Source organism: Orcinus orca, chromosome 10, assembly GCF_937001465.1.
Source record: "Orcinus orca chromosome 10, mOrcOrc1.1, whole genome shotgun sequence".
NCBI lineage: Eukaryota > Metazoa > Chordata > Mammalia > Artiodactyla > Delphinidae > Orcinus > Orcinus orca.
The window spans coordinates 4,898,959-4,925,229 of NC_064568.1; the positions used below are offsets into that span (position 1 = coordinate 4,898,959).

At 47.3% G+C, this 26,271-nt stretch overlaps 1 protein-coding gene across 9 annotated transcripts in view; it reads right to left on the bottom strand.

Moving 5' to 3' along the window:
* The window catches only part of LOC101272154 (peroxisome proliferator-activated receptor gamma), a 221,340-nt gene that overhangs the window by 18,522 nt on the left and 176,547 nt on the right, over positions 1 to 26,271 (bottom strand). For 8 of the 9 annotated variants that reach the window (XR_007479746.1, XR_007479747.1, XR_007479748.1 and 5 more), the window contains 6 exons: positions 25,389 to 25,470; positions 21,246 to 21,282; positions 15,162 to 15,684; positions 13,892 to 13,969; positions 7,706 to 7,756; positions 5,474 to 5,612 (listed from right to left, as the gene is read on the bottom strand). Coding sequence is in view for 4 of the 9 variants with exons in the window: in XM_033414109.2 (XP_033270000.1) it covers positions 5,474 to 5,612; positions 7,706 to 7,756; positions 13,892 to 13,969; positions 15,162 to 15,684; positions 21,246 to 21,282; positions 25,389 to 25,470 (910 nt within the window). In the remaining 5 variants the exon portion in view is untranslated. Of the gene's footprint in view, positions 1 to 5,473; positions 5,613 to 7,705; positions 7,757 to 13,891; positions 13,970 to 15,161; positions 15,685 to 18,679; positions 18,901 to 21,245; positions 21,283 to 25,388; positions 25,471 to 26,271 lie in introns of those variants that run through there. The other variant, XR_007479750.1, reaches the window with a different exon arrangement.

Below are 26,271 nucleotides of genomic sequence, written 5' to 3' on the forward strand. Positions count from 1 at the left end.
GGGCGCACAGCCTGTGGCAGGCTGCGGAGATCTGCCCAACCAGATCTGTTTGCTCTCTCTCCAGGCACGTGAGAGACACCGTATCAGCCTCCCAAGCAGCAAGGAGTGGCTGTGTGTCCCGGGGCACTTCCTGATTGGCCCAGAAAACCCTCCCCGGCACCGAGCCTGTGCTTGTTCCTTTGTGAGGCCGAGTGAAGCTCGTGGGACCACAGGAAGAAGCCGGGCCCCTGCAGTCCCTGTGGGAGTTGGTCCACCCACCACTCGGACACTGGCTTTGGATTTCACGTGAACAGAATTAACTTCTAGTGTTAATTATGCCCATGAAATCTGGAATTTATATGTAACTACAGCCGCAGGAATTACCTTAACTAACAATTATATCCGTGAGCTTGTGCAAAAACAAAGGCAGAAAAGCTTTGTTTCCTTTGAGGAACTGGCAGAACTTTTCCTTTTGGGCATAAACCCGGTAGTTAATCACGTTTCCCTTTAGCTCACGCACCACGAGGTCAGAACAAGTTTAGGACCCAATGGATGATACAGTAACCCTTCACGTGTATTTTCCATGGTCACCTTTCCTTCTTATGAACATATTTCCTATTTAAATTGTATTTAAAGTATTTGGCAAGTCAGCTCAAATTCACTGTGTAAGGGCCCACATTTAAGTAAATATCTAAACACCTATTTCTCAATTTCTGGGGATGTGGTGCAGTGGAAGGAGACCCTGTACTGGGATGAGACTGAATTCGGGGTTCTGTTTTGGCCTGATCTCTGCCACTCCTAATTGTGTGGCTTTAAACACATTATTAACTTCCCTGAGCCTCAGTCTCCAAAAATCATAAAATGAAGACATGAGGGGAAATTAAAATCTTCTCTAGCCCTCAGATGCTATTATCTATGATCAGTTACACATCCTTCACCTAAGATGCATCTGGAAAGTGACACAGCTCGAAAGCAGCTCCGACCCCCAACTCAGGCCATTCAGATGCCTGACTACGATGGAGGTGCAGCTTAGGGGTTAAAAGCATAAACATGGCATCAGTCAGACCCCAACTCAAGGCTCAGCAATGCCAAGACCATATGATGACACTTGTGTTTCAATCTCCTTATGGAAAATGGGGGTAATAATGCAGGTGGAGGTGCTCGAAGAGTTACCCATGATAATAGAGATTACGATGATAACAGTGTATTCAGAGGGGAAAATAAAATAGTTTTACCAAAATGCCTCCCAGGTAGAAAGATGAAAGCTTCAGAAGTCTAAGAAATAGTGGGTATTTAAAAATAAAGTCTGAACGAAGAGGGAGAAGAGAGGAGACGTGCTTTCTTACACTAACACCAGATGTGACGTGCGGAAGGAATGATAGAGTCAGAACACAGTGATCAGGGCAATAATCAATTTGGGCAACCACTGTAACTACTAGGGAACCAGATATTCAGTGTCACCCTACAAGTCACTTGTGAACTACAAAAGGAAAAGCGCAGACACCCGACAATGGCTGCCCTATTTTAAAAATAAAAAAAAATATTTTTATAAAAATAAAACACAATAAAAAACGGCATCACCAGCAGTAGGACAACCTGACGTCAGGCACCCCTGGACGTGGCCCAGTGAGGACACACATCACCCGTGCTTGCAAAAAAAACGGCAAGCCCGAATCTAACCACGAGGAAGTGATCAGACATACCTAGACTGTGGGACACCCTACGGGACTCTTCAAAAAAAGTCAACGTCACAGAAAACAAACAGGTGGAGGGACTCTTTTAGATTAAAAAAGACTGAAGAGACTGCAGTGGTTGAATGGTGGCCCCCAAAAGATATGTCCACGTCCCAATTCCTGGGACCTGTGAATGTGACCTTATCTGGAAAAAGGATCTTTGCAGAGATTGGAGGGATGCAGCCACAGCCAAGGAACAGCTGGCGCCGCCAGAAGCTGGAAGCGGGAAGGAACGGAGGGAGCACGGCCCCGCCAATGCCATGGTTTCAGATTTCCGGCCTCTAGACCTTCTGCTGCTTTAGGTCCCCAGTTTGTGGTCATTTCTCATGGCCTCCCTAGGAAACTAAAAGTGGTAAATGCTCTCAATGTGACAAATGAATCTTGAGTGGAGCCTGTCAAAAAAATCAAAAACCAAACAGCCACAGAAGACATTGCGGGGACAAGTGGGAAAATTGAAATATGGACTGGATATTTTTATGATATTATATTACCGAATAATTAATTAATATTAATGAATAATCAATAATGAATTGTTAATTATTCTGATTAATATTAATGAATAATTCTGATTTCTCTTAGGTATTATATGATGCCATAATTATGGAGGAGAATATTCTCAGGAGTTGCGTGCAAAAACACTTATGATTTAATACGTATTATGTGTGCAAATGTGGAAAATGTTAACAAAAACATTTAAAGTCTGATTAGAAGAATAAGCCAAGAGGGTGGCTTGGGAAAGAACTGAAGATGGGGATGGGAGGAAGGTGCAGCTCCCTGCTCTGTGAGGAGCACGGGGCCCCAGCGCCTCTCCCTTGGGGCAGAGCCAGCCACCAGCTCTGGGCCGATGCCACGACCAGCAATGGTTCTTCTCTGGACATCCTGTAACTCTGCTGGCTTCTAACGGCTCCCCTCCTTCTACCTGTTTTGCAACTTCTAATTTGCAGGGAGCTGGGGAATCACATGATCAAACTCAGTCCACGTGAACCCAAAATTGGAATGGGTGGGAATGCGTAAGACAAAAATAGAAGGCTGGAGGTGGTTTTCGGCTTTCTGGCTGGCAAGGTTAGTCAGGTGTGGTGGGAAGTACACAGAGCTGGGACCCAAACAGCCCTAACCTCTGTACTTACCAGCTGTGGGACCCTCGGCAACTCCCCTGACCCTTCGAAACCTCAATTTCCTCAGCTACTGAAGGAGGTGAGCGCCACACGCCTCACGGAGCGTGAAGATGAAATAAGACGGGAGAAGAAAAGCACCAAGGCACCTGGTCACCATAGGAGCCGGCAGCAGCTTCTGGGGTGGGGGGGATGTACGGAAAGGCTCCCAAGTGATTTCTGGCCTGGTTTTCAGCACAGGGCAATCAAGGTCAACTGGCCCCGCAGCTGTGCCTGATTTGAGATCTTATCACCTGTTCCAAGCGCTGCTCCTGGAATGAAATCTGATTGACAAGACTTAGTCAAGGGAAGGGTTTCCCTGATAAGATGTGAATTTCCTACCGGCCCTTTGTCATGAGTCATTACCTCTGTGAGCAGAAACAATTGTTAAGGGAGCACAGTCCTGGGTGTAGCCTGTGTTCTAGGGTATGTGTGATCACATCACTCGCCTTCAAAATTAAAATGATGCTGTTAAGAGACCAGCAGCACCATGTAGCCGTGCCTGGAGAAGAGGTCAAGTTTAGGAAGCTGCTCTTCGCACCCCAGGCTAGCGCAGCTCCTGAATTCTCCCTAAAGCAGATGTGAAGACACCCTTCCTGGCACTGCTGGGCTAGAAACCTGGTCTCACGCTAATCACACAAGCAGCTCCAAGGGCAGATACACCCCTCCTGGGGCAAAGCCCTTGGGGGGTTCGGAAACAGCAGCTGACATATTTCTTTTCTTTTTAAAAGTCTGTCCATCTGTCTGTCCTTTCATCCAGCCTTATAAGGCAGTTTATTTTTCAATGCGGAAAGTTTTCTCTACTCACCATCCACATATACGGCCTGAGTACTGAAAACACACGCAATAAGGTACGCTTACAAGGCACTCAACAGAGGTCCCTTCCCCTGGCAACGTTTTGTTTTTATTTTTTATAAAGAAGATGCTGTCTTATAAAGATGTTGTTATCCATGTTACATGATGAGTGAACGGAAGCTCAGAGAGATGAACTGACCTCCCTGAGGTCACACAGGTAGTAAGACATGGAACCGGTGTGAGCCCGGAGAGCTCTTTCTGTTACCCCTACCTCCTCAGAGCGCATCACTGTGGCCTGGTCAACTGGAAAGTTCTGCTCAGGTTTCGCCCATTCGGTGAGCACACTGGCCTGCCAAGCGCTCACACGGAGCGGCTGTTCTCACGGGGCAGGAAAAGGAGAGCAGGGCGGGGGGCCAGTGACGGCAGTGCAACGGCTACGTCACTTATTGAAACGCTGTGACCTGTGGGCCACGCAATCATCTGGAAACCTGGCAAACTAATCTCGAGCTGGTCCTGATCATTCTGTCCGCAGGGCTGGTCAGGTCAGCTTCCCTAACTACTCCCTCTGCTTCCATCCCCGTCCCTTGCCCCCCGCCCCCCGCCGTCTATTAGTAAGAAAGTACACAAAGGTCCCACTAAATCAAGTTACTGAATATGTCACTCCTTTGCTCAAAATCTCCCGGGACTTCCAATAACCAGAATAACACCCCAAGTCTTTGCCCAGCCCCACGTGATCTTCCCCAGACATCACCTCACGTCACTCTCCCCCTCAGACCTCTAAGTTCTAGACGCACTGTCCTTGTGCTGCTCCTAAGTCCTGCCTCAGGGCCTTTGCACTGGCTGCTCCTTTGTGCCTTGGGTATTCTTCCCCAGACTGTCAAGTGACCTGTTCCCTCGCTGTAGTCACGTTTCTGTTGTTGTTTGGGGCCCATCTTTTCAGAGAGTCCCTTTCCTAACCACCCTAAGTTTCTTTTTTACTCTCTGTTCCTTTACTCTGCTTTATTTTTCTTAGTACTCTGAAATTACAGTACGTATTTATGTGTTTGCTTGTTTGTTCCTCACCCCTGCCCCGCCCCAGCACGTGAGCAGCTCCACCCAGGCAGTTTTGTCTGTCTTGTGCACCTCTGTGTTCCTGGCACCTAAGAAGATCTGGCTCACACAAGACCCTGAGCAATTATCTGGTGAATGAGGTGCTCAGCGGGTCCCGACTCCCTCCTATAAATAAAGATGAGGGAGGCAGTACTGTGTAGAAGTTTCCAAGGGCCTCGGCTCCAGCATTCAAAGCCCAGGCTTATGAGTTACTGACCCTGGAAACTTTTAGGGGCAAATGACCCTTTCTCTCACAACTTCAGTCTCCCTATCAGAAAAACGAGGATGGTGAGCTCTGATCTTGTAGAACTGCTATTAGGATTAAACGAGGTCGTGCACGTCAAACGTCTCCTACAATGCTTGGCACACAATAAGGGCTCAATAAATGTCAGCTGTGATTATCACCACAGTTCTACAATGATTATTAATGGCATTGCACACAATCTGACAGGTGAGACTACCCCAGAAGATAAGGGACTGCCCTACATCACACGATCACACACTAAAGGGAGGCGGGGGTAGGGGCTGTGGACTCTCTTCTAAGATCTCAGAGCGGAAAAGAGGAAAACATACCCTCCACCCCGATCCAAACATGATTATCTAAGGCAGGAGGACATCCATCATCTCAGGAAAAAACAGCAACAGCACATATAACCGATTCGATTTTCACCCCAGGATCTGATGTGAACCCTGGTGCTCACACCTGCCAAGCCAAGAATCACTTACGCAAATCTGTTCCGTACTTAAGGCCCGGTTTGGGTACCCAGCCCTTGCTTCGGAAGTGATGGTACGCCATGTACGTAGTCCTGAACGTAGGCTGAACTACGCGGAAGGCGTTCCAGAGCTTCACAATTGTTAAAGGCTCCTACGGTTGTTGGGGGAAAACAAAGCATTATGACATATGTATCCACCCATTATCCAGCCGGTGAATCAACAACATCTATACTAAGTGTGAGCAGAAGATAAACAAACACGGTGCCCATGACAAAGGGTTTAACCACAAGATCCAGACCCGCGCTATCCAGTGTGGCGGCAGCCAGCCACTCCTCTGAACTTAGATGTGTTGCCAGTGTTCAAAAAACACTGAATTTCAAAACTGAGAATGAAAAACAGAATATAAATGATCCCAGCAATTTTAAATATGTTGGGTTAAATATACTATGTAAATAATGTAAATCAATTTCAGCTGACTTTAAAAAAAAAACCTTTTTAATGTGTCTACCAGAAAATTGAAAACTATGCATGTGGCTCCCATCTGAGGCTCCCATCATGTTTCTACTGGACAGCACTGCCCCAGAGGACCTGTGAGAGGCCCCCTTGAGACAGCAACCCTGCAGGCTGGAAACAGCCAAGCGAAGCGGGGGAGGGCAGCGGAGGGGCTGCTGGTGGGAGGACAGTCCAGGCAGAGGAATGGGGGCGGGCCGGGTGTCCACCAAAGCCAGAGGGCGCACGTTGCAGCACGCACAGACCCTGATGGGCAGCTGCGGTTTGCCAGGCCACATTCAGAAAAGCCAAAAATAATTCGGTCACATTTTTACAAAAACATGTTCCATTTAGTCTTTGAAACTAGAACATTTATTGCAAGGCACAAGTTAGTAATCCAACTGCTTCAAAGGGAATTTTGTTTCTAAGGTCGGACTTGAAGACACTGAGAACAGTTCAGAGAACAGTCTGACGTGCCAACACAAAAACACAACGGGAAAGACCAGGTAAGTTTGGAAGGTTTTCTGCTTCATTTCAGTGCTGACTAAAACGGCCAGTCCTTCAGTTAGTTGGTTTACGGATCGGTCACTCAATGAGACTTGCTCAGTTTGTCTCAGTCTGAGATTTTAACACCATAAGCATGAGCTAGAGTTGGGGTTTTTTTGTTTTTTCTTTTCTCCTTTAAACAAAACAAAACAACCGGTTGTTCCTAAGGTGGAAACTCCATATGTGTGTGGTCTTGAAATCCACCCCCCTCCAAAACAAGCAACAGTCTCGTGGAGAAGGCTGAACTTCCGGCTTGGACAGCCCACCGAGTTTCAGAGGCTGAGGGTTCTACAGAGCAGCTGGAACGCCCCGACAAATGTCAGTGAAGGCCCAGGGAAGGAGATGGGGTGGGCTAAGGACGGCCCCCCTCTCAGACAATGGGTCACCCGTCAGCCAGACACCCGTTTCCAAACCACTGGGATACTCATGAAGGGGACTTACACAGTTAGAAGCGGATGAATGACGAAATACGTACCCCCAACAACAGAATAAAATGTATTTTCTCTGTTCTAATGTTCTGCTTACCTTTTTCATCTTAATTTTAATTTCACGTGAATTATTTTGAACAGGTATTGCATTCACATGGGCGAAAATTCAAGAAGTACAAAAGTGTACGGTGAAGTCTCGCCTTCCACCCAATTCCTCTACCAGGAGGCAAACACTGGGATTAACGTTCTGCTAAGGGCAGCAGGATACAGCACAAAATCATGGGCTTTGGAGCTATCCTGACATAGGTTCAAATACTAATTCTAACCAGACCAGCTGTGTGACCCTGGGTGAGTTACGTGTTTCCTCAGCCTCAGTTACCTCGTCTATAAAAGTCTTTACAGGCGCAAGTTGAGGACTAGAAGTACTGCATATAAAGTTCCTAACTCACAGCCTTTACCGAAGCAGGTGCTAAAACACGGGTAGTTTCTATTTTTGCTGTTAATTTTTGGTACCGCTCTGACAGATTTCCTGATCATTATAGAAGATACTGCTATCCTCCTAGTCTCTGGGAATGAAATTCAGTCTGAAAGGGTCAAAGCTGGCTTTTGCCTGAACAATCCCAATTCAGGACCCAAAGCCTAAACTTAGAGAAAAAATTCAATTCCAGTTTTATCCAGTGAAAGTGGACACATTTGTATTACAGCAATATGGAAATTACTACAACCTGCTTTTAACATCAGGGAAATTTTAAGTGGACTGGGTCTGAATAAAACATCTTACCTTCTCATAGTAGATACTTAGACATCCCAGAGCATAGACCAGGAAGAAGGCCTAAAAACAGAGCAAGCAGAAAATGCTCATCAGAAACTGTGCCACGTTGAGAAATTATTTTACAGACTGATTTCTCTTTGCGTTAAATACAAATTAATGTCCTTATCACCATCCAAATGGTCACATATTTTTAAACATAAATGGTTCATTCAAATTTCAAGGATTAAAATATGAATGTCATAAAATGGTTTAGAATCAGTACAACACATTTCTATGAAATTTTCCATGTATTTTTTCTTTATAAAAACACACGGCTAAACTGAAAAACGATGTAAATAGCAACAACAATAGAAACCTGTGCTCATTGGATTTTCCTCTGTCAAATGACCTTACTAAAGTGAGAAAACAATTTATAGAAAAAAATAAGTAGAAAATCGTGGAAAGTGGGCAACGCAGACTTGGTTTGTGTAAACCAAATGAGTTTCTTGGTCACTCTTGCTGTAAAGTAATTTCCAATCGAGTAAACCCCATCTTCCATTCACTTCATTAAAAGGCACCACGTTTCACTCACGTGGGGAGGCAAGAGGAACGGCAGACAAGGTCGGGCCCAGCTGAGTAAAATCACACTGACGTGGAAATAAAAATAACTTTCTGACAAAAACAAGACAATGCCAAGCACTGACAACAGCAAACAGGCCCCGGTGTTGGCTCTGCCTGTACAAGGGGATTAGGATCTGCGCTGATGTCTGAACAGCTCAGGTGAGGCTGGTCTGTAGTAGTCAGTGACGAAGAAATGGTGGCTCTAAATGCTACTTTCTTTCTTTTTTTTTTTTTGCAGTACACGGGCCTCTCACTGTTGTGGCCTCTCCCGTTGCGGAGCACAGGCTCCGGACGCGCAGGCTCAGCGGCCATGGCTCACGGGCCCAGCCGCTCCGCGGCATGTGGGATCTTCCCGGACCGGGGCACGAACCCGTGTCCCCTGCATCGGCAGGCGGACTCCCAACCACTGCGCCACCAGGGAAGCCCAACTACTTTCTTTTTTAACATGAGGATGGAAGATGAGATTTCAGGTATCCTGGAGGGACCTCTGGTGCAGGTGGCAGCAGGAAGGTGGTCCCTGCCCTGAGCCCTCAGGCTTCTGCTCCACCACAGTGGTGCTGATGGCTTTTTTCCTCCCCGCCCAGGGCTCAGGACTCAAGTGTACACAGGCTGTGAAGGTGCAGGGCTTTCAAGCAGTGACAAGGTCCTGCTAAGGAAACACCGTCCTGACCCTCAGGAATTGCCCCAATCCACCCCACCGTCATCCTCTCCTGGCCACCTGATGACACTTCTCTTTACAGCAGTGGTCCTTTAAGTGTGGTCAGTCTGGGGATCCTGAGGTCCCCATGACCCTTGCAGGAGCTCTCAAAGTCAAAACCATTTTGTGTGATCAAGGCATTATTGGCCTTGTTCATACTCATTCTTCCCAGAGGCTCCAAGACACGTGACACCACAACAGACTGAGCGCAGCAGCAGATGTGAGAATCCAGGGGACTTCTCTTAAGCCAGACCTTAAAGTCTTTGCCAAAATGAAAAACAATGCCACTCTTTTCACTGGATTTGTTTTGTTTTGAAAGAATAGTTATTTTAAATAAAAATATTATTTATGTTAATGTATAGTGGGTTTATTATCATTAATTTAAAATGAGTTAATAAACACATATTTAAGTTTTCATTTTAATGTATAATTTGGTAAACACTGACAGATATAATCCATGTAAAAATGCTCCTTGGGGTCCTTCAATAATTTTTAAGAGTACATGTGGTTTGAGGACTACTTTATTTATTTATTAAATTTTATTGATTGATTGATTTTTGGCTGTGTTCGGTCTTCGTTGCTGCGCGTGGGCTTTTCTCTAGTTGTGGCGAGCAGGGGCTACTCTTCCTTGCGGTGTGCGGGTTTCTCATTGCGGTGGCTTCTCTTGCGGAGCACAGGCTCTAGGCGCATGGGCTTCAGCAGTTGTGGCACGCGGGCTCAGTAGTTGTGGTACGTGGGCTTAGTAGTTGTGGCTTGGGGGCTCTAGAGAGCAGGCTCAGTAGTTGTGGTGCACAGGCTTAGTTGCTCCACGGCATACGGGATCTTCCCAGACCAGGGCTCGAACCCGTGTCCCCTGCACTGGCAGGTGGATTCTTAACCACTGCGCCACCAGGGAAGTCCCTGAGAACTACTTTAGTTCTACCCAGATCCAAATCGAGAGCTTCTCTGAAGATGCAGGTGGTTACCTGCCAGGCCCGCTTCTCTGGGTCCAGCGCCTTGATCCTGGCTGCCGCCACCTCCCGCCTGGACTTCTGCAAAGGCCTCTGTGCTCCGGCCCCGCAGCCCGTCCCCTAGGGCAGCCCGAACTACCTTCTCAGCATGTGAAGGCCCCTGGCTCCCAGGCGTCTCGTGGCACTCGCCCAGCGCTCTCCCTAGATGGTCGCTTCACTTCCGTCCCCGGACACACTGAGCTCACTCCTGCCTTCGCCTTTGTAACTGCTGCTCCCACACCCGGAGTCAAAGGTCCCTCCTCAGAGAGCTCCTCCCTGACCACCCAGTTTGTGTGACCCCGTTCCGATCGACTTCCTCAGAGCATTTACGTTCGCCTGAAAGTATCTTTCTTAAGTGTGTCTCTCCAGCTAGAATGTAAACTCTGTGAGACAGAAACTCTGCCTGCCGTGCCCCTGACCTAGAAGGGGCTCAATGCTTGTGCTGAAAGAATAAAGAAGCAGGTGTGGATCCCGCCCATGGTCTGGAGCACGTGGCCAGGCTACCCAGGGCAGGTCTCCCAGCTCCGTTTCCTCGGGGTGGACACTGTCCTGCTTCTCCTTTAGCTCCTGGTGACAGCCTGCTGCTTGCTCTCCTGTGGCCCACTACTTATTAACGCAACACACTGCTCTTTCAGATGGACACAGATGGTGGCAAAAAGGTGCAACAGAAAAGAAAAGGTGGTTCCTCAAAAAGCCAAGTCCTTCTTTTCCTTTCGTTTTCCCTCAACTTTCCCTTCTGGGTTCACAGTGGTAGAACAGGAAGATCCTCTGAGATAAGCAGACCTGGGCTGAAATCTCGTTAGCTTGGAAGTATCACTTAAACCTTCCCACTTCATCTAGAAAATGGGGATGATCAAGCCGTCTTAAAGACTTAATGAGGTTAGATTTCCTGAAGACTTACAAAGACCATGCTGGGAGTTCCCTGGTGGTCCAGTGGTTAGGAGGTGCTTTCACTGCCGTGGCCCAAGTTCAATCCCTGGTCGGGGAACTAAGATCTCACAGACCGCAAGGCACAGCGCCCCCCGCCCCCCGCCCCAAAGCATGCAAAGCACCTAACTGCTCAATTCATTTCGTTTCCCTGCCTTTCTAAGAAGACACTGTAGCTGGGAAAGGTTCAATCCAGTCCTTGCCTAGGAAGAGATGACCTCCTGGTATCCATAAGAACCTAAGTTCTTCAGAAACTTTCCATTATTAGCAAACACACATTTCCCTAAGAACTGATGAAACCAAAGCCTCGTTTATAATTGGCCTAAAATAGCTTTTATGAACCTCTGCAAGCTGCTCTTAGGCACTTATTATACATGGGGAGAATCTTAATCCAACGGAGTTGGCTTCATTTAGAATTAAGTCATCAGCAGACCGGGGAGGTCTGTGGAGGCTGGAGACTAGACCCTCGAAATCTCATGAGTAAGTTTTTACTGTGATAGTACTAATAAGACGGACGGATGAGCTTCATGATGGTTTAATGTCTTGTCACTAAATCCGGTCAGGGCCTGAAGCGTTGAAATGAAAGACAGCTCTCAGAGACAGATCCCTCAGTCAGCTCGGTGTTACCATTCTCAAAACCTAAGAACCGCTTTGAATCACCACAGCAGGGCTGCCCGTGTTCCTGAGGGCCATTTATGGAAACATGTTACACTGTACGGGTGGCACCACCAAACACGGGTGATTCATCCAAGGAAACCTGCCAAAACAGAGCTGGGAAGCGGAGCCAGGCCTAACTGCACGCTCCCTGGAAACTTCTGCAACACGTCTCTGGAATGTTCTCAGGAAGCGAGCGGCCTCCAAGAACAAGCACCACCTCGCCTCCTGCCTTCCATTACTGTGGCATTTCTTCAGCGGGTGTGTGGGAGGAGGGAGCAACACAGTCAGTGAAAAGCATCAGCTGGTCCCCGCCTGGAGCAGCGAGGCTCGGCCCCCAGCTTCTGACACCGAATCCTCTCCCTCCGCCCGCTGCTGCTGCCCCTACAGCTGAGAGGCTGGCTGCCTCCTGACGGCTCAGCCCTCCAGCCTGCCCTCACCCGGATGCCAGCTCCGGTCCCTGCCACTCCCCTGCACAGCCGCCTGCAGTGCCCCGGTGCCACCAGGACCAGGTCAGACCCCTACTCATAGACGCGCCCTCCGTGATCTCCCCTCCTGGGCGGCCGCTTCTGGGACCATGCTGCACGCAAGGGCCTGCCGTCCCGTGTCCACGTGGCAATCCCCTATTTACCCTGTAACACCTGCAGGTACCACCAACCCTGTAAAGTCTTTCCAGGTGGCTCGCATCCCTTTGGAGCTCACCAGTTTCTGTGCCCATCCCACCTTGTACACATCCACTTAACAAATAATTATCAAGCGCCTCACAGATGTCAGACGTGGGGTACAAGAGGAGCAGTCACAGCCCACACACCACACGGTGCCCGTCACGCTGAACTGCAATCTGTGGCTCTCTAAGGACCAGAGCCACATTCTGCTTCTCTCTGTACCGTTAGTACTCAGCCCAGTGCCCGGCACATAGCAAGTCCCTGGTAATCTTTTTGCTAAACACTGATTGCAAAAGGAAGAGTTCCAAGCAGCCACTAAATAGCTTTTACAAGTGACTTAATAACGATGGTAATGACAGAAACAGCAGGCACAATGCTTACTGAGCATCTACGATACACCAGGCACGGTGCTGAAGCCGTCACGAGCACTACTTAATTCCAGAACATATCATGAACAAGGTGTTACATCACCCTCATCTTACAGAGCAGAAATCTGAGGCTCAGAGAAGTCAAGGACCTAGAGGACGGTGTCCCCAGCGCCGTCCAACAGAGTAGCCACGGGGGCCTGCTGAGCGTCTGAAACGTGGCTGGCACAACCGAGAAAAGGATTTTTAATTTTGCACAATTTTAATTAGTTTCAACAGTCACATGCGGCTAGTGGCTACTGTGTTCCACAGCAGACTAAGCTGTCTCATTTGTAAACTGAGGAGATGAAGTAAATAAATCCCAACATCCTTTCCTGCTCTGAGAGCCTGTTCTTTGTACCGCTGGCCTCACTGCAAGGAAGGCAGCATAGCCTAGCAGGTGAAGAGAATACGGAGACACAGTCACTTCTCTGTGAACACATCTATGAAATGACCAGCGTGGACGCTTTCAACAAGCACTGCCTGAGACCAACAGATACGCCAAGCACTGAGCTAGATGCTGCAGGAGCCTCCGGACAGGCAGGAGCACCCCTGCAGAAGGGCACAGCCAAGGACAGGAGACAGAGGAAGGGGTGCTGTCGTCAAAATCGGGTACAGTACAGACATAAGCAAAAAAGGGGGGACTGATGGCCGCGTGAACACAGGACAGAGGAGCCCCAAATCAGACGGAAAATATAAGGCAGGTTCAGAAAGCCACTTGCAGCAACTTTTGAGAACGCAGTAAAGGGAACACGTGTTAGTAATTCTGCAGAAGGAAATACCTAGAATCCATTTACGTAATTAGCAGTCACTACACGACTCGGGGCCTGCATCGAAGCCTGTGAAAAGCTGGTGAAACTCCATGAATATGCTAAAACCCACTACACACTTTAAATGAATGAATGGTACGGTATGTGCTCGGTGTCTCAATAAACCTGTATGTTTTTTAGAAGCTGCTAAAAATTAGTAACACAATATCTGGACAATCTGAAACCTTGATGTGAAAAGAAGTGCTCAGACAACCCCCTTGAAACCTCTGTGGGATGATACGGGGCAGGCCCGCCCTAAATGGACATCTTAGAATCGATGAAATGAAGGCCGAGGAGCGAAATGCAGGCATTTCACTGCATGTGGACTCTGCCTGCGGCGACCTCAGTACTGGACTGCACGCGGAACTGCATTTTGAGGTGGACTCATCTACGTGGCATTGCCCGGGCCCAGAGACCGACAGCTGAGAAGACGACATGCTGGGAACATACCTCTTCCAGGCTGAGCTGCAAGTACTCAAAGATCCTAAATGGATTTCTTCTGCATATCAGTCTCTTTTTTGGCGACATCTGAAGAGAAAAATAAAATATATACAGAACAAATGGAAGCACTACATGTTACCTGGAGGAGGGCGCATTTTAAAACGAACGTTTTCTTCTAAATTTCCCCGATTCACATTTGTTGGATTAATCCGGTTAAAAAATAATTTATTTATGTAGAAAAATAATTTATTATTTATGTAGAAAAATAAGTTTTCGTTTTTCTACTACAGCTGACCCTTGAACAACAAGGGGGCTGAGGTGCTGACTCCGGGCAGTCGAAGGTCTGCGTGTAACTCACAGCCGGCCCTGGCCCTCCACGTCTGCGTTCTTTCCTATCTGCAGATTCAACCAACCGCAGGTCGTGCAGCAGTACGGTATTTACTACGGAAAAAAATCCTTTCGTAAGGGGACCCACATTCAAACCCATGTTGTTCAAGGGTCAACTGTATTAACATTTTGACTTAGTTCCTTTCTTTCATCGCCCATGAACTTTTCCTGCAGTTGTGATCATTCTGTTGGTCAGTTTTATGTGTTGCTTTTTTTCACCCAACTGCACCTCCCAAGCATATGCCACGTTCTTAATGAGACTTCATAAACTCCACTCTAAAGGCGAGATATTTCTTCAAACGGGTGTTTCTCATGCTATTTAACTATTAGACTGTTTCTCACTTTTAGCTGCTACAGATGTTGCTGGGGCAACTATCTTGTAGGTCCCTGAATGAAATGGATCTAGTTCTGTGCCCCAGCCTCCTCCTGTGAGGGCTGCCCTCCCCACCTGAGCCCCTGCCCTCCCCACCTGTGCCCCTGCCCACCGCTACACTCAAGACTGCGTAACCACCGTTGCATTTCTTCTTCTCCCTGGCAAGGGAGAGAATGTAACTGGACCTGCGTTACTTTATATGTTATGTATTACAGATATATGTTATTTAAATATTATATATATATATTCATATATTTTTTAAAGTTAAGCTATTCACAGACTTTGAAGTTTCAGTTGAAACAGCCCTCACGACTACTGAGCCCTCAGGGCTGGGACCCAGGGCTGGCTGGTGCCCTTGGAGGGTCTGCAGTGTGTGTCCTGCACCAGCTCTCACACGTCCCGGGTGCTGAACACGGGCCTGCTACCAGCTCCGAGTAAGGGACGTCCCTGTTGGCTAGCATCTCCTCTGGTTCAGACACAGATGGCTCTGGAGGAGGTGATCTCTCTCCTTCTACTTACGTTCCCACCTGAGGCGTCTTCCCTCTCACTCACGTCACACACGACTTCCTCCACCAGCACGCAGTGATGCTCAGGCCCTCTCTCTCTGGCCAGGACCAGACCCGCTCGTTGGCTGCTGTCCCCAGGCTGAGCACCAGAGGGCGGGAGGAGAACATCCTGTTTGCCCCAGTGCACATGGGGCAGAGGAGCGGTGACCTCCGCCACATGTTCACCCGAGCCGTGGGTAGGTATCGGGTCAGGCCTGGAGTCATGCAGGCAGTCTGATCGCTTGCTGGGATCCTCCAGATCGTGTGACTTTCCTGCAACCCCATTCATGGCAGAAAGTTTCTCTCTATCTGCTGTGCCTTCCGTTTTGGAAACCATTTCAGAATTCAGCTCATTACACAACTGGACCTCTTCATTCCTTTGCAGACAAAGATGCTGAAGGGGCTTTGTGTAATCCTCAAGGAGTCTACGCACTGTGCTCTCATCCTGGCCTTGTCTTCGCATGAGGTTTGTGGCCCATTCCACGCTACGCTGATACCTGCAAAGTAGAAATTCTGTTAGTAACAACACTTAAATTTCAATATTTACAAGACAGCAGAATGTGTGATAAAGATGGGAAGGCAGTATGCCAAAATGTCTATAGTTCTTCTCAACGATGGGCTGTAGGTTGTTTTCTTTATACTTTTTTGCATTTTCTAACTGCTCTGCAATAATTATCTACTACTTTTTAAAAGAAATTCTTTATTTTATTTATCTTTGGCTGTGTTGGGTCTTTGTTGCCGCATGCGGGCTTTCTCTAGTTGTGGCAAGAAGGGGCTACTGTTCATCGTGGTGCGCAGGCTTCTCATTGCGGTGGCTTCTCTTGCTGCGGAGCACAGGCTCTAGGCATGCAGGCTCAGTAGTTGTGGCTCGCGGGCTCTAGGTGTGCAGGCTTAGTAGTTGTGGCACACAGGCTTAGTTGTTCTGTGGCATGTGGGATCTTCCTGGATCAGGGATCGAACCCGTGTCCCCTGCATTGGCAGGTGGATTCTTTTTTTTTTTTTAACCTATTTATTTTTGCTGTGTTGAGTCTTTGTTTCTGTGCCAGGGCTTTCTCTACTTGTGGCAAGCGGAGTCCACTCTTCATCGCGGTGCGCGGGCCTCTCACTATCGCGGCCTCTCTTGTTGCGGAGCACAGGCTCGACGCGCAGGCTCAGTAGTTGTGGCTCACGGGCCTAGTTGCTCTGCTGCATGTGAGATCCTCCCAGACCAGGGCTCGAACCCGTGTCCCCTGCATTAGCAGGCAGATTCTCAACCACTGCGCCACCAGGGAAGCCCAGCAGGTGGATTCTTAACCACTGCGCCACCAGGGAAGCCCTATTACTTTTTGTTTTTATTACACAGCTTCATCTAATTTGCTTAATTTGAAAAAAAATGACCCCAGTTTAACAAAGTATGAAAATTTATGTAATTTAAAACTGGTGGACCAAATGATTTAGGTAAATTTAAAGAGAAAATGGCCATCCTTTGTCAGGGTTTGTTTTGCATTATTTTCAGTTTTGGTTATCATGTTTTCAGATATGTATCTCAGTCATAGCAAAAAGTCTTTGTTTAGTATTGGAAAGCAAAATGAGAATTTTAATAAACATTTTTCACAGTACAGTACTTACTAATGTCTCCACCGTGTATGGAAAGAAATGATTACAGTTACATACACCCAAGCATCTTAATAAGAAATGGCTCTTTTTTCCATAATTTTCAAAGTATATTTTAATGAGAAAATACATGCTTAGTTTCTGAAACTCGAAGGCAAGCCCTGAACACTTCCCAAGTTACAAAAAGTTACAGGCAAGACAAAAGGATTCTGCCTACTGCAGCAGCGTCAACACCTGACAAGGCTGCTGGGCTGCGTCATGTGACATAAGATGCCACACGTGTGTGGAATCTGATCCGCAGAGGCGAAAGACATTGCAAAACTCAAGCACTTTTCGCCTCCACCTACAGCAATCAGTCTGCAAAGCATCGAAGACAACACGTGGCTGTGGGAAGAGATGTCACTTTTCTCTCTACCTTGAGTATCCTGCCTGTGTACGGATATGATGGGATACGTCATAGTCTATAGACTGATAATTACACACAGTGAAGCAAGGAAGCTGGCTTCTGTTTTTTTTAAATAAATTTATTTATTTTATTTTTGGCTACATTGGATCTTCGTTGCTGCACGCGGGCTTTCTCTAGTTGCAGTGAGCGGGGGCTGCTCTTCACTGTAGTGCGTGGGCTTCTCATTGTGGTGGCCTCTCGTTGCCAAGCACGGGCTCTAGGTGCATGGGCTTCAGTAGATGTGGCACACAGGCTTCAGTAGTTGTAGCTCGTGGGCTATAGAGTACAGGCTCAGTAGTTGCGGCGCATGGGCTTACTTGCTCTGCGGCATGCGGGATCTTCCCAGACTAGGGCTTGAACCCGTGTCCCCTGCCTTGGCAGGCGGATTCTTAACCGCTGTGCCACCAGGGAAGTCCCATTCTGCTGTTTTTAAAAAAGAGACCTGTGGTTGATTAACCCTGATTCATCAGAACAATCTCCAAGCTGTCCACACCCTGCTTATCCTACATGGGGGGATAAGCATGCAGCCCTATACACTGGGGACTGTATCTTAGATGCAAAGATTAAGACCTGGCAAGGCTGCTCTACACCTACAAGGCAGGACGGGGCAGCGATTACACACGTGGACTCTGGTCCTGCACGTTTTGTGTTCAGCCCTTACGCTATCCCTCATAACTGGGTGACAAAGCCAATGAATTAACTGCTCTGTGCCCGTTTCCCCACCCCTAACATGGAAATAACAGTACCATTACCTCATAAGGATCACGTATGTGCTCCTTTTTATAATCAGCATAAAATGTAGCTGCCCAGAGAGCAGCAGGGTGTCTCCTCTCCTGCATGAAAGGTACAGCCTCTCTCATGTGCAGTTAGAAGGACTTTCATACGAGGGATCTAGAAAGATATATGCTCTTCATGTCACCTGTAACATTGGCTGAAGCCTTCACGGGTCTATGAATCTCCTGTGTCTGAACACAAATTTTCGTGTCATGTGTATTTTCCTAGGGAAGGGATCCACAACTTTCATCAAATTCCCTGATTTAAAATATGTGAAAGAACCACAGCATTAAAGGTTCAACAGCTCCCACTTTGAGCAGGAGACGTGGAACTGAGAGAGAGAGAGAGTGCACACGCACGCAGGTCCCTGCTCAGCTTCTTAGCACCAGAGTGGTCAAGGCAGATGTGAGCTCAAGTCCTCGCTGTGAGCATGAGGTTCTCGTACCAGCTACGTGCCCTCCCCTCCAAAGCTCGGGGATAACTGGACCTGCCTCAGGGGGGGTGCAAGGATGAAAGGAGATGAGACATGTGAAGTGCTCAGCACATAGTAAGTGTTCAATAAATATTTGTTACTTTATGACTGTGGGATCTTTCGGGGAGACTTGAAAAATAAAATCATTTCGACTCAATACTTGTTACATTTAAAAATACAAATGACATTTTAACGGATGGAAACGTACACCTTAATGAATCGCTCTCTGGGAGCAGGGGCAGCCGTGCGGGTCGAGCACTGTACCAGATCTGGGTTCCGGAGCTGGCTCTTCTGTGACTCTGAGCTGAGCCACTCAGCATCTGACACCTTCTGCTCTTCTGCCAAATGCCGGGATCACACCGCTTTCCTGCCTCTGATGACCTCAGATGTTTGTTTATGGAAGCTGAATGCAACAGCGGCTGCTAAAGCCTGTGGAACAAACCCTCTGACTCCGCCTGTGATCGACACACACGGCAATGGGGCACAGAGCAGAAGGTGTCCTCTCATTGGCTGGCAATGCCTTAGAAAGTCCTGCTGTGATTAATCCTGAACACTGCTGGAGAAGCAGCAGGAAGAGAAGAGTAAAAAGTAAAAACTGGAAAACATGAGGGGAGAGCGGGAGGAGGTGGCAGGTGCGATGAGAAGCAGCGAAGCGCCTGGTGGTGCAGAGCCGTGCCGGGGCCCCAAGAGCACCGAGCGGGGTGGTGTGAATACGGCTCAGCTTCTCAGGTGCCTCTGCCCTCAAGCACACCTCTTCCATTTGCAGTGAACATCCTTCTTCACCTCTTACTGACTGAGGCCTAATTATTCCTGGAAGTTCATGGCAAAACGGTTTTGAGGCAGGTTGCTTAGGTCCAAGTACTGACCTTGAGCAAGTTAATTAACCTCCTCCGGTGCTCTTTCCTCCGCTGTCCCAGACAGATGATTACAGAACTGACCACCTAGGGGTGACGTGAGGACATGAAAAGCTAATCCACAAAGCTGTTATGAACACAGTGCCTATTACATGGAATACACCCCAGAAATGCCGGCACATACAACGATGTGATTACCGCCCAGGCTCCGGAGTCATGCTTCCTGGTTCGAGCTCACGAACTCTTGGGCAGCTCTCTGTAGGCTCCCTATGCACGTGATGGAAACAACTACACCTACCTCAAAGGTTTCTCCAGAAGACGAGCTGAGAGGATACGGGTAAAACATGTGGACCAGTAACGGCACTGGTGGAGAATCAGTACCGATTGGCTATGACAACGCGGCTGCTGATGGCGATACCTCATCATAATATGCATCACAGAAGAGCTCATTTGTCTACTCCTCTTCCCCTCCCACTGGACTCTAAATCCCCGAGAAGAGGACAGAGACCTTTCCTCCTCTTGTATCTCCAGCACCTACCCAGTGGCCTACACGTGGGCACCCGCAGTAAGTGCTGGCTGGAGAGAGGACCACAGGTCAGGAGGGGGCCGGTACCATCCTCAGGGCTGGTCCTTCCAGGACACAACCCTGCAATCTTCAGCCCGCAGGTGCATCACCTGAGGGTCTGGATGCTCACGTCCAGAAAAGATCACACGGAAGGTTGTCATCACCCAAGGATGACTACTGTTGGAAAAAGGCCAATTAGAGTGAATCCACTGGAAAGAGGGATCCAAAGTTCTGAGGAAATAAACAATTATAACAAGTACTTAAGTTGGAAAATTAACCTCAAGGTATGAAAAAGAGCCCATTTTTCTAATATTTAACAAAATTTAGATTGTGACTGCAAGTTTTATGAACTGATGACGAATCAAGTATTGATGGGGGGGAGCTGCTGGGGAGGGCATACTTTCCTGACAGAACTGTCAGATGTGCTGAAGTCCTACCTCTTGGCACCTGCAAATGGGACCTTATCTGGAAACAGGTCTTCTCAGATGTAATGAAGTTAAGATGAGGGCAAACTAACTGGTGTCCAGATGAAGAACCACTATAGGCTTGAGCGGTTTCAGAAGGCTTCATGGAAGAGTTGCAACTTGAGCTGTCCCACAGGGACGACCAGCGTTTAGAATGAGGAACATTTACTCAACAAAATCCTACCAAGCGAGCGCTGGGTGTGGCGCTGCAGAGGGGAACCGGGCATGGTCCCCGCCCTCTGACAACTGACAGTCTAAGTCCAGTGTGTGATGTACGGCACAGCGACAGGCGCCAAGGCAGATTCTGCGGCGGCAGCGGAGGAAAGGGCGGCGCGGAGACGCTCCAGGAAACTGGCACGTAGGCTGGACGTGCAGGAATAGCCAGCAGCACGCGTGCCTGGTAGGTTAGGGAGAAGTGTTCTGGGAAACGCGAACAGCATAAACAAAAGCCCAGAGGAAGGAAGGATCGTGGCTGTGTGGGTGGTCTGTGTGAGAGCCTCTGGGAAAGCGGCTTTCTCTAACGCCGCAAGCGTGGAGCGATGAAAGAGGACAGGGCTGTTGACGCCCACACAGCGCAGGAGGCCAGCTCCAAACCTAAGTACCTTAGTGCTTACAGACAATATACGTTACAGGATTAGTGTTCCTATTTTGGAAGGAATTGAACTGGCAAAGGTTTTGGCTTACGATTACTTTTTAAAATAAACTTACTTAGTACAATTCAAATATGATTTGATCCACATTAAATTCAGACATAATTTTCAAGGACACACCTACTAGTACTACCACACACACACAAAAGAGGTGTGCACAACCACATCAGAAAAGGCTACCTGAAAACAGATCTGATTTAAACCATAATTTCGCCCAAGGTCAAAGTCCACCAAGACTTACTTTTTTGACGTGATTACAGGCATGTCTGTCTTCACATCTGCAACAACAAAGAAGTACTATTAGTTTAGACAAATTTTCCTTAAGGGGGAAAACACTGACAACCCAGAAACGACAAAGAATTTCAAGATTCACAAAATCTCACATCTAGAAGGTCGAATGAATCCTGTCCAAGCAGCCAGACAGATGCTTTATGCGCCATCACTCCCTGCACGCGCGCCCTGGCGGGCGCTGCTGACCCGTCAGGGCCCTTGCTGGGCTCAGATGTGGCCTCGGAATCCTTCTCAACACTCCAGCTAAGCAGCGGCAGCATGGAAGGGGAAACTCTGCCACCTCCGAAGGCTCGGGCCCTCAACTTCTAGGCGAGAGTACCGAAGCCCTAAAGTTACACACTTTACCTCCGTTCTCCGTGTTCCATCAAGCACCTTCTGTGACAGCTGCTCACATGCGCCTAAGGAAAGGGATGCTGGAGTAGATCTCATGGTGGTGTTAGCTCTGGATGTGGGTTTGGGAGTTCCAGGCTCTAGTTCCAGCTCTGGGCATCTGGCTGGAAAAGTCTTTCCACTTAAAATGTTGACCAGGTCACTAACGGAGTGGGTTTCTGTCTTGGTCCTCCCTCACCCTGCCTTTGGGCAGCTCATCTTTCCTTTTCCATACTCGGCTTCCTCTCTGGTGCCCTAAAGGCCTGGAATTGATGACGTTCGGCTTTAGAATCCTAGGGAGGTGAGTTCACAGACTCCTATCTCCTGAGTAATTTGACCTAAGGAGACCTCCCTCCTCTGGTAATTTAACAACAAGCTACAATTTAGCTAGTTTTACTGACAGCCTTCCATGTGCCAAGCACGAGATATACAGAAGTAATAAAGCAAATCCCCTTTCCTTGAGATACTCACACGCTAGTTGGGGAGACAGACCAGACATGACTGACTCTAACGCAAGCTGATTCTAACCCTTCTTGAGCAAGGACAGTACATATTGTAAAGGGACTGGCTTACTTTACCTGGAAGGGTTAGGAAAAAACACAAAGGAGAAGGAGTAATCGAGTGGGGCTCTGAAGAATGAGTAAGAGTTCGCCAGGCGGACCAGGGGAAAAAGGCAGAGGACACGATGCACAAAGGCTGGGGATGGCAAACGCATGGCAGTTTCACACATCGGCCGGCAGCCCAAGGTGGCTGTGGTACCAACGAGTAGAAGAGGGTTGTGGAGATGGGGTAGAAGATGAGGTTGAAACCAAAATGTTGAAATGGACATTTGAGATCTACTTCCTGAGGGCAGCCCACAACCTTAATCTCTTCTTCCTAGGCCTAAATTCATTTCCTTCAAATTTCTACCCTACTTAAACCTTAGTTACTACATAGATCAGGAAAAGATTCTCAACTGTTAAGACCATTACACTATTTGAAGACTTTCTATTTTTGGGGGGCCAAATATTAGTAACTGCTGAAGCTGGGTGATGGGGACAGGCAGGGTCATTATGCTACTTGCTCTATTTTTTTTCTCCCTTTTAAAAACTCCATGAAAAAATTGAAAACATACAAAAGTAGAGAGAACAGTGTAATGAATTCCCATGTTCCCATCACTCAGCTTGAAATTAACTCATGGCCAGTGGTGCTCTACCTGTTCTTCTGCCCATTCCCCTGGCCCCCAGATTATTTTGAAACAGATCCCTCATATCACTTCATCTCTAAATGGTTCGGTACATCCACGATCACCATGAGAACATGCCCGGGCTGGCCTGTGGAGGACGACATACCCGGTACCCTCCCCGCCTCATCCCACTTGAGGCCATCCTAGACGAGCTGACCGCCATCCAACAGACAACCAGACACCAGTGAGTCCAGCTACGTCCATCACTGGACTTCTAATAGTGCAGCCAGTGGAGCCATAACTAAACAGATGGATGAGCACATCCAGCCAAGGTCAGTGGACCCACCCAGCAAACCCGGCAACTCAAATGAGCAATCTGGTTGCTGTTGAGAGGCACTGAATTTGGGGGTGGTCTGTTAAACATCACTGTGGCAGGAGATACAAAGTCTATCCCATTAGGACTGAACAGTCAAATTACCATGTTTTAAAGTCACTCAAAAGAGCTTCCTCTGTGGCTACACCACCTTGTTGTCATGTAATACATTTACAAGGTTCCAAGGTCAAACCTATAGTCTCACCTCTCTCTCCATCCTGTTCCATCCCTCGCCCATAGGCATTAAAAAAACTATGATTTATCCTTCCTTACATTCCAAAAATATATTTATATTCCCCTCCCTCTAGATAAGCCATAGCATACTTTCCTTTACCTTGCTTTCTTTGCTTAGAAATATATCCCAGTGATGTCCCATTCCTACCTCAGCTCCACAGCACGTCATTATATGAATGTCCTATAGTTCATTCAGCTGGGATCCCCACCCTCCATGGACATTTTGGTTGTTTCCAGTCTTTTAACATTAGAAACAGTGTTGCAATGAATAGCCTTGGGCTCTTTCTTTTCATATTTTTGCCAGTGTATCTTTAAGATAAATTCCCAGAAGTGGAATTGCTGGGTTAAAAGTAAATGCACAGGGGCTTCCCTGGTGGTGCAGTGGTTGAGAGTCCGCCTGCCAATGCAGGGGACACGGGTTCATGCCCCGGTCCGGGAAGACCCCACATGCCGCGGAGCGGCTGAGCCCCTGAGCCATGGCCACTGAGCCTGCGCGTCCGGAGCCTGTGCTCCGCAACAGGAGGGGCCACAACAGTGAGAGGCCCGCATACCGCAAAAAAACAAAAAACAAAACAAAAAGTAAATGCATATACTGGGCAACTGGATATCCACAGGCAAAACAATGAAGCTGGACCCATACCTTACATCATAGAAAAATTAAATCAAAATAGATCAAGGACCTAAACTTAAGAGCTGAAACTATTAACCTCTTAGAAGAAAACACAGGGAAAATCTACACAAGCTTGGATTTGGTAATTGTTCCCTAGTATGACACCAAAAGCACATGAAAAGAAAAAAAAAATTAAAACGATAAATTAGACTTCATTAAAATGAAAAACTTTTACCACTACACACTCATTAAAATGGCTATCATCAAAAACAAAAACAGAAAAGAACAAGTTGGTGAGGATGTGGAAAAATTGGAAAACCTTACGCATTGCTGGTGGGAATGTAAAATGATGCAGGTGTTATGGAAAACAGTTCGTGGTTCCTCAAAAAATTAAAATAGAATTATCATATGATCCAGCAAGTCTACTCCTAGGTATACACAGAAGAGAAATGAAAACATATGGATAGACAGCATGGATAGACCTTGAAAAAATTATCCTAGGTGAAGGACACAAAAGGTTTCCACTTATATGAGATATTTAGAATGGGCAAAATCAAAGACACAGAAAGCATATTAAGGTTACCAGGGGTTAGGGGGAGAGGAGGATGGGGGGGAGCAAATGCATATATGGTTTTTCGAGACAGTCAAGTCCCCTTCGTAATGGCCATACCACCTGCACGCCCACCAGCAACGCGTGAGAGTGCTTCTCAGGGGCTCACCCATGGGGCACATTGTCAAACTTTCTGATTTCTGTCACTCTGATTGCTGAAATGGTATCTCAGTGCAGTTTTAATTTGTATTTTGTCTTGCAATAAAATGTTTTTAAAAATCCTTTCTAACTCTGTTTTAACCTGCTGGTGTTGGTTATGTAATTACCATGAGATTCCCTTAGAAAAATACACCCAGATGAAAGCTTTATAAATTAAAGAGGAACAGCAGATGGGAACCATATACAGTAGTATGTTTTCACAAATACATCAATGTCATGGTTATTGTTGTAAATTCCAATTCTAGAAATAAAATATGAAACCCACCTTGCACACAGGTGAGGAGGCACTTAATTACTAGTGCCTTCCACACACACAGGACTCTGCTGAGCAATGCTTAACAACAGAAAAGCCTAAATAACACTTTTGATAATTCCAGAAATTAGACGAAACACATTTTCACCAATCATAAGAACCCTTTCACCTCGATTAGAATTATTCTAGTTGCTATTTTCACCAGTAAAACTGCCAATGGCATGTTACTTCTCTAGAATTTTACTGTATAATCTGGTGTTAGAGCTAAAAATGAAGAAAAAGATAATTGGCCAAAAGAACTGAATGTTGCACAAGTTTACCTTTCCATTTAGCAACCAGCTTAGGATCTGAAGTTGTGAAGTTTGGACGGCTTCTGGACAGGATACCTTTTCCAAAATAACCCTTCCGGGAAGAGAAAAAATAGTTCAGGTTAATTATCAACTTTTTAGCCGAGGGAGAATAACTACTTGAGTTAACAAGACAGTCATTGCATTTTTCACAGCTTGACATCTTCCCTCTGATTATAGATAATTCACGATTACTAGTGAACATCTTAGCGTCTTCTCTCTCCGATCGTTTGAAGGGAGCTGGGAAGTTTCCAGGGCACCTCGCTTGTCTCGTGAGCAGTGGTCTCAGTCCAGGTCTGGTAAGCTGAAGGTGAAGGGCAGGCGGAGGCAGGATCTCCTCTGCACACGTGGATCAGGAACAGTGGCCTAAAAGCAGGAGCCAAGTCCACCAGGAACAAAAAGCTTCCCGGATTCTCCTGTTCACAGAACTGAAGTACTATTCTTCTCCCTCCTGCTGACTCCAAAAACACTGATTCCCCCATCCCCCATTTCTTAAAATTAGAAAATATTGAAACCCATAGAAAACTGAAAGAATAATAAAATGAACACCCTATACCCTCCGCCCAGATTGACAATCAGAATAAATCATGTGTATGACGCTTCACAAAGCCTCCGCTTAACGCTGCATATCGCGAATGGGGAGGAGGTTGTCCTTGGCCTAGACCCCTGTCTCACTGGGGTCAGTGCCACCCACTGTATCCCACTTTGGGACGGTGACTACAACATGTATTTTATATAAAATGTCTAGAGAAGGCACATTACAGAAACAGGAAGTGGATCAGCAGTGCCTGGGCTGGGCGTGGGGACAGGGATTAAGTGCAGTGAGCATCAGGGGCCTTCTGGGGCCACGGGGAAC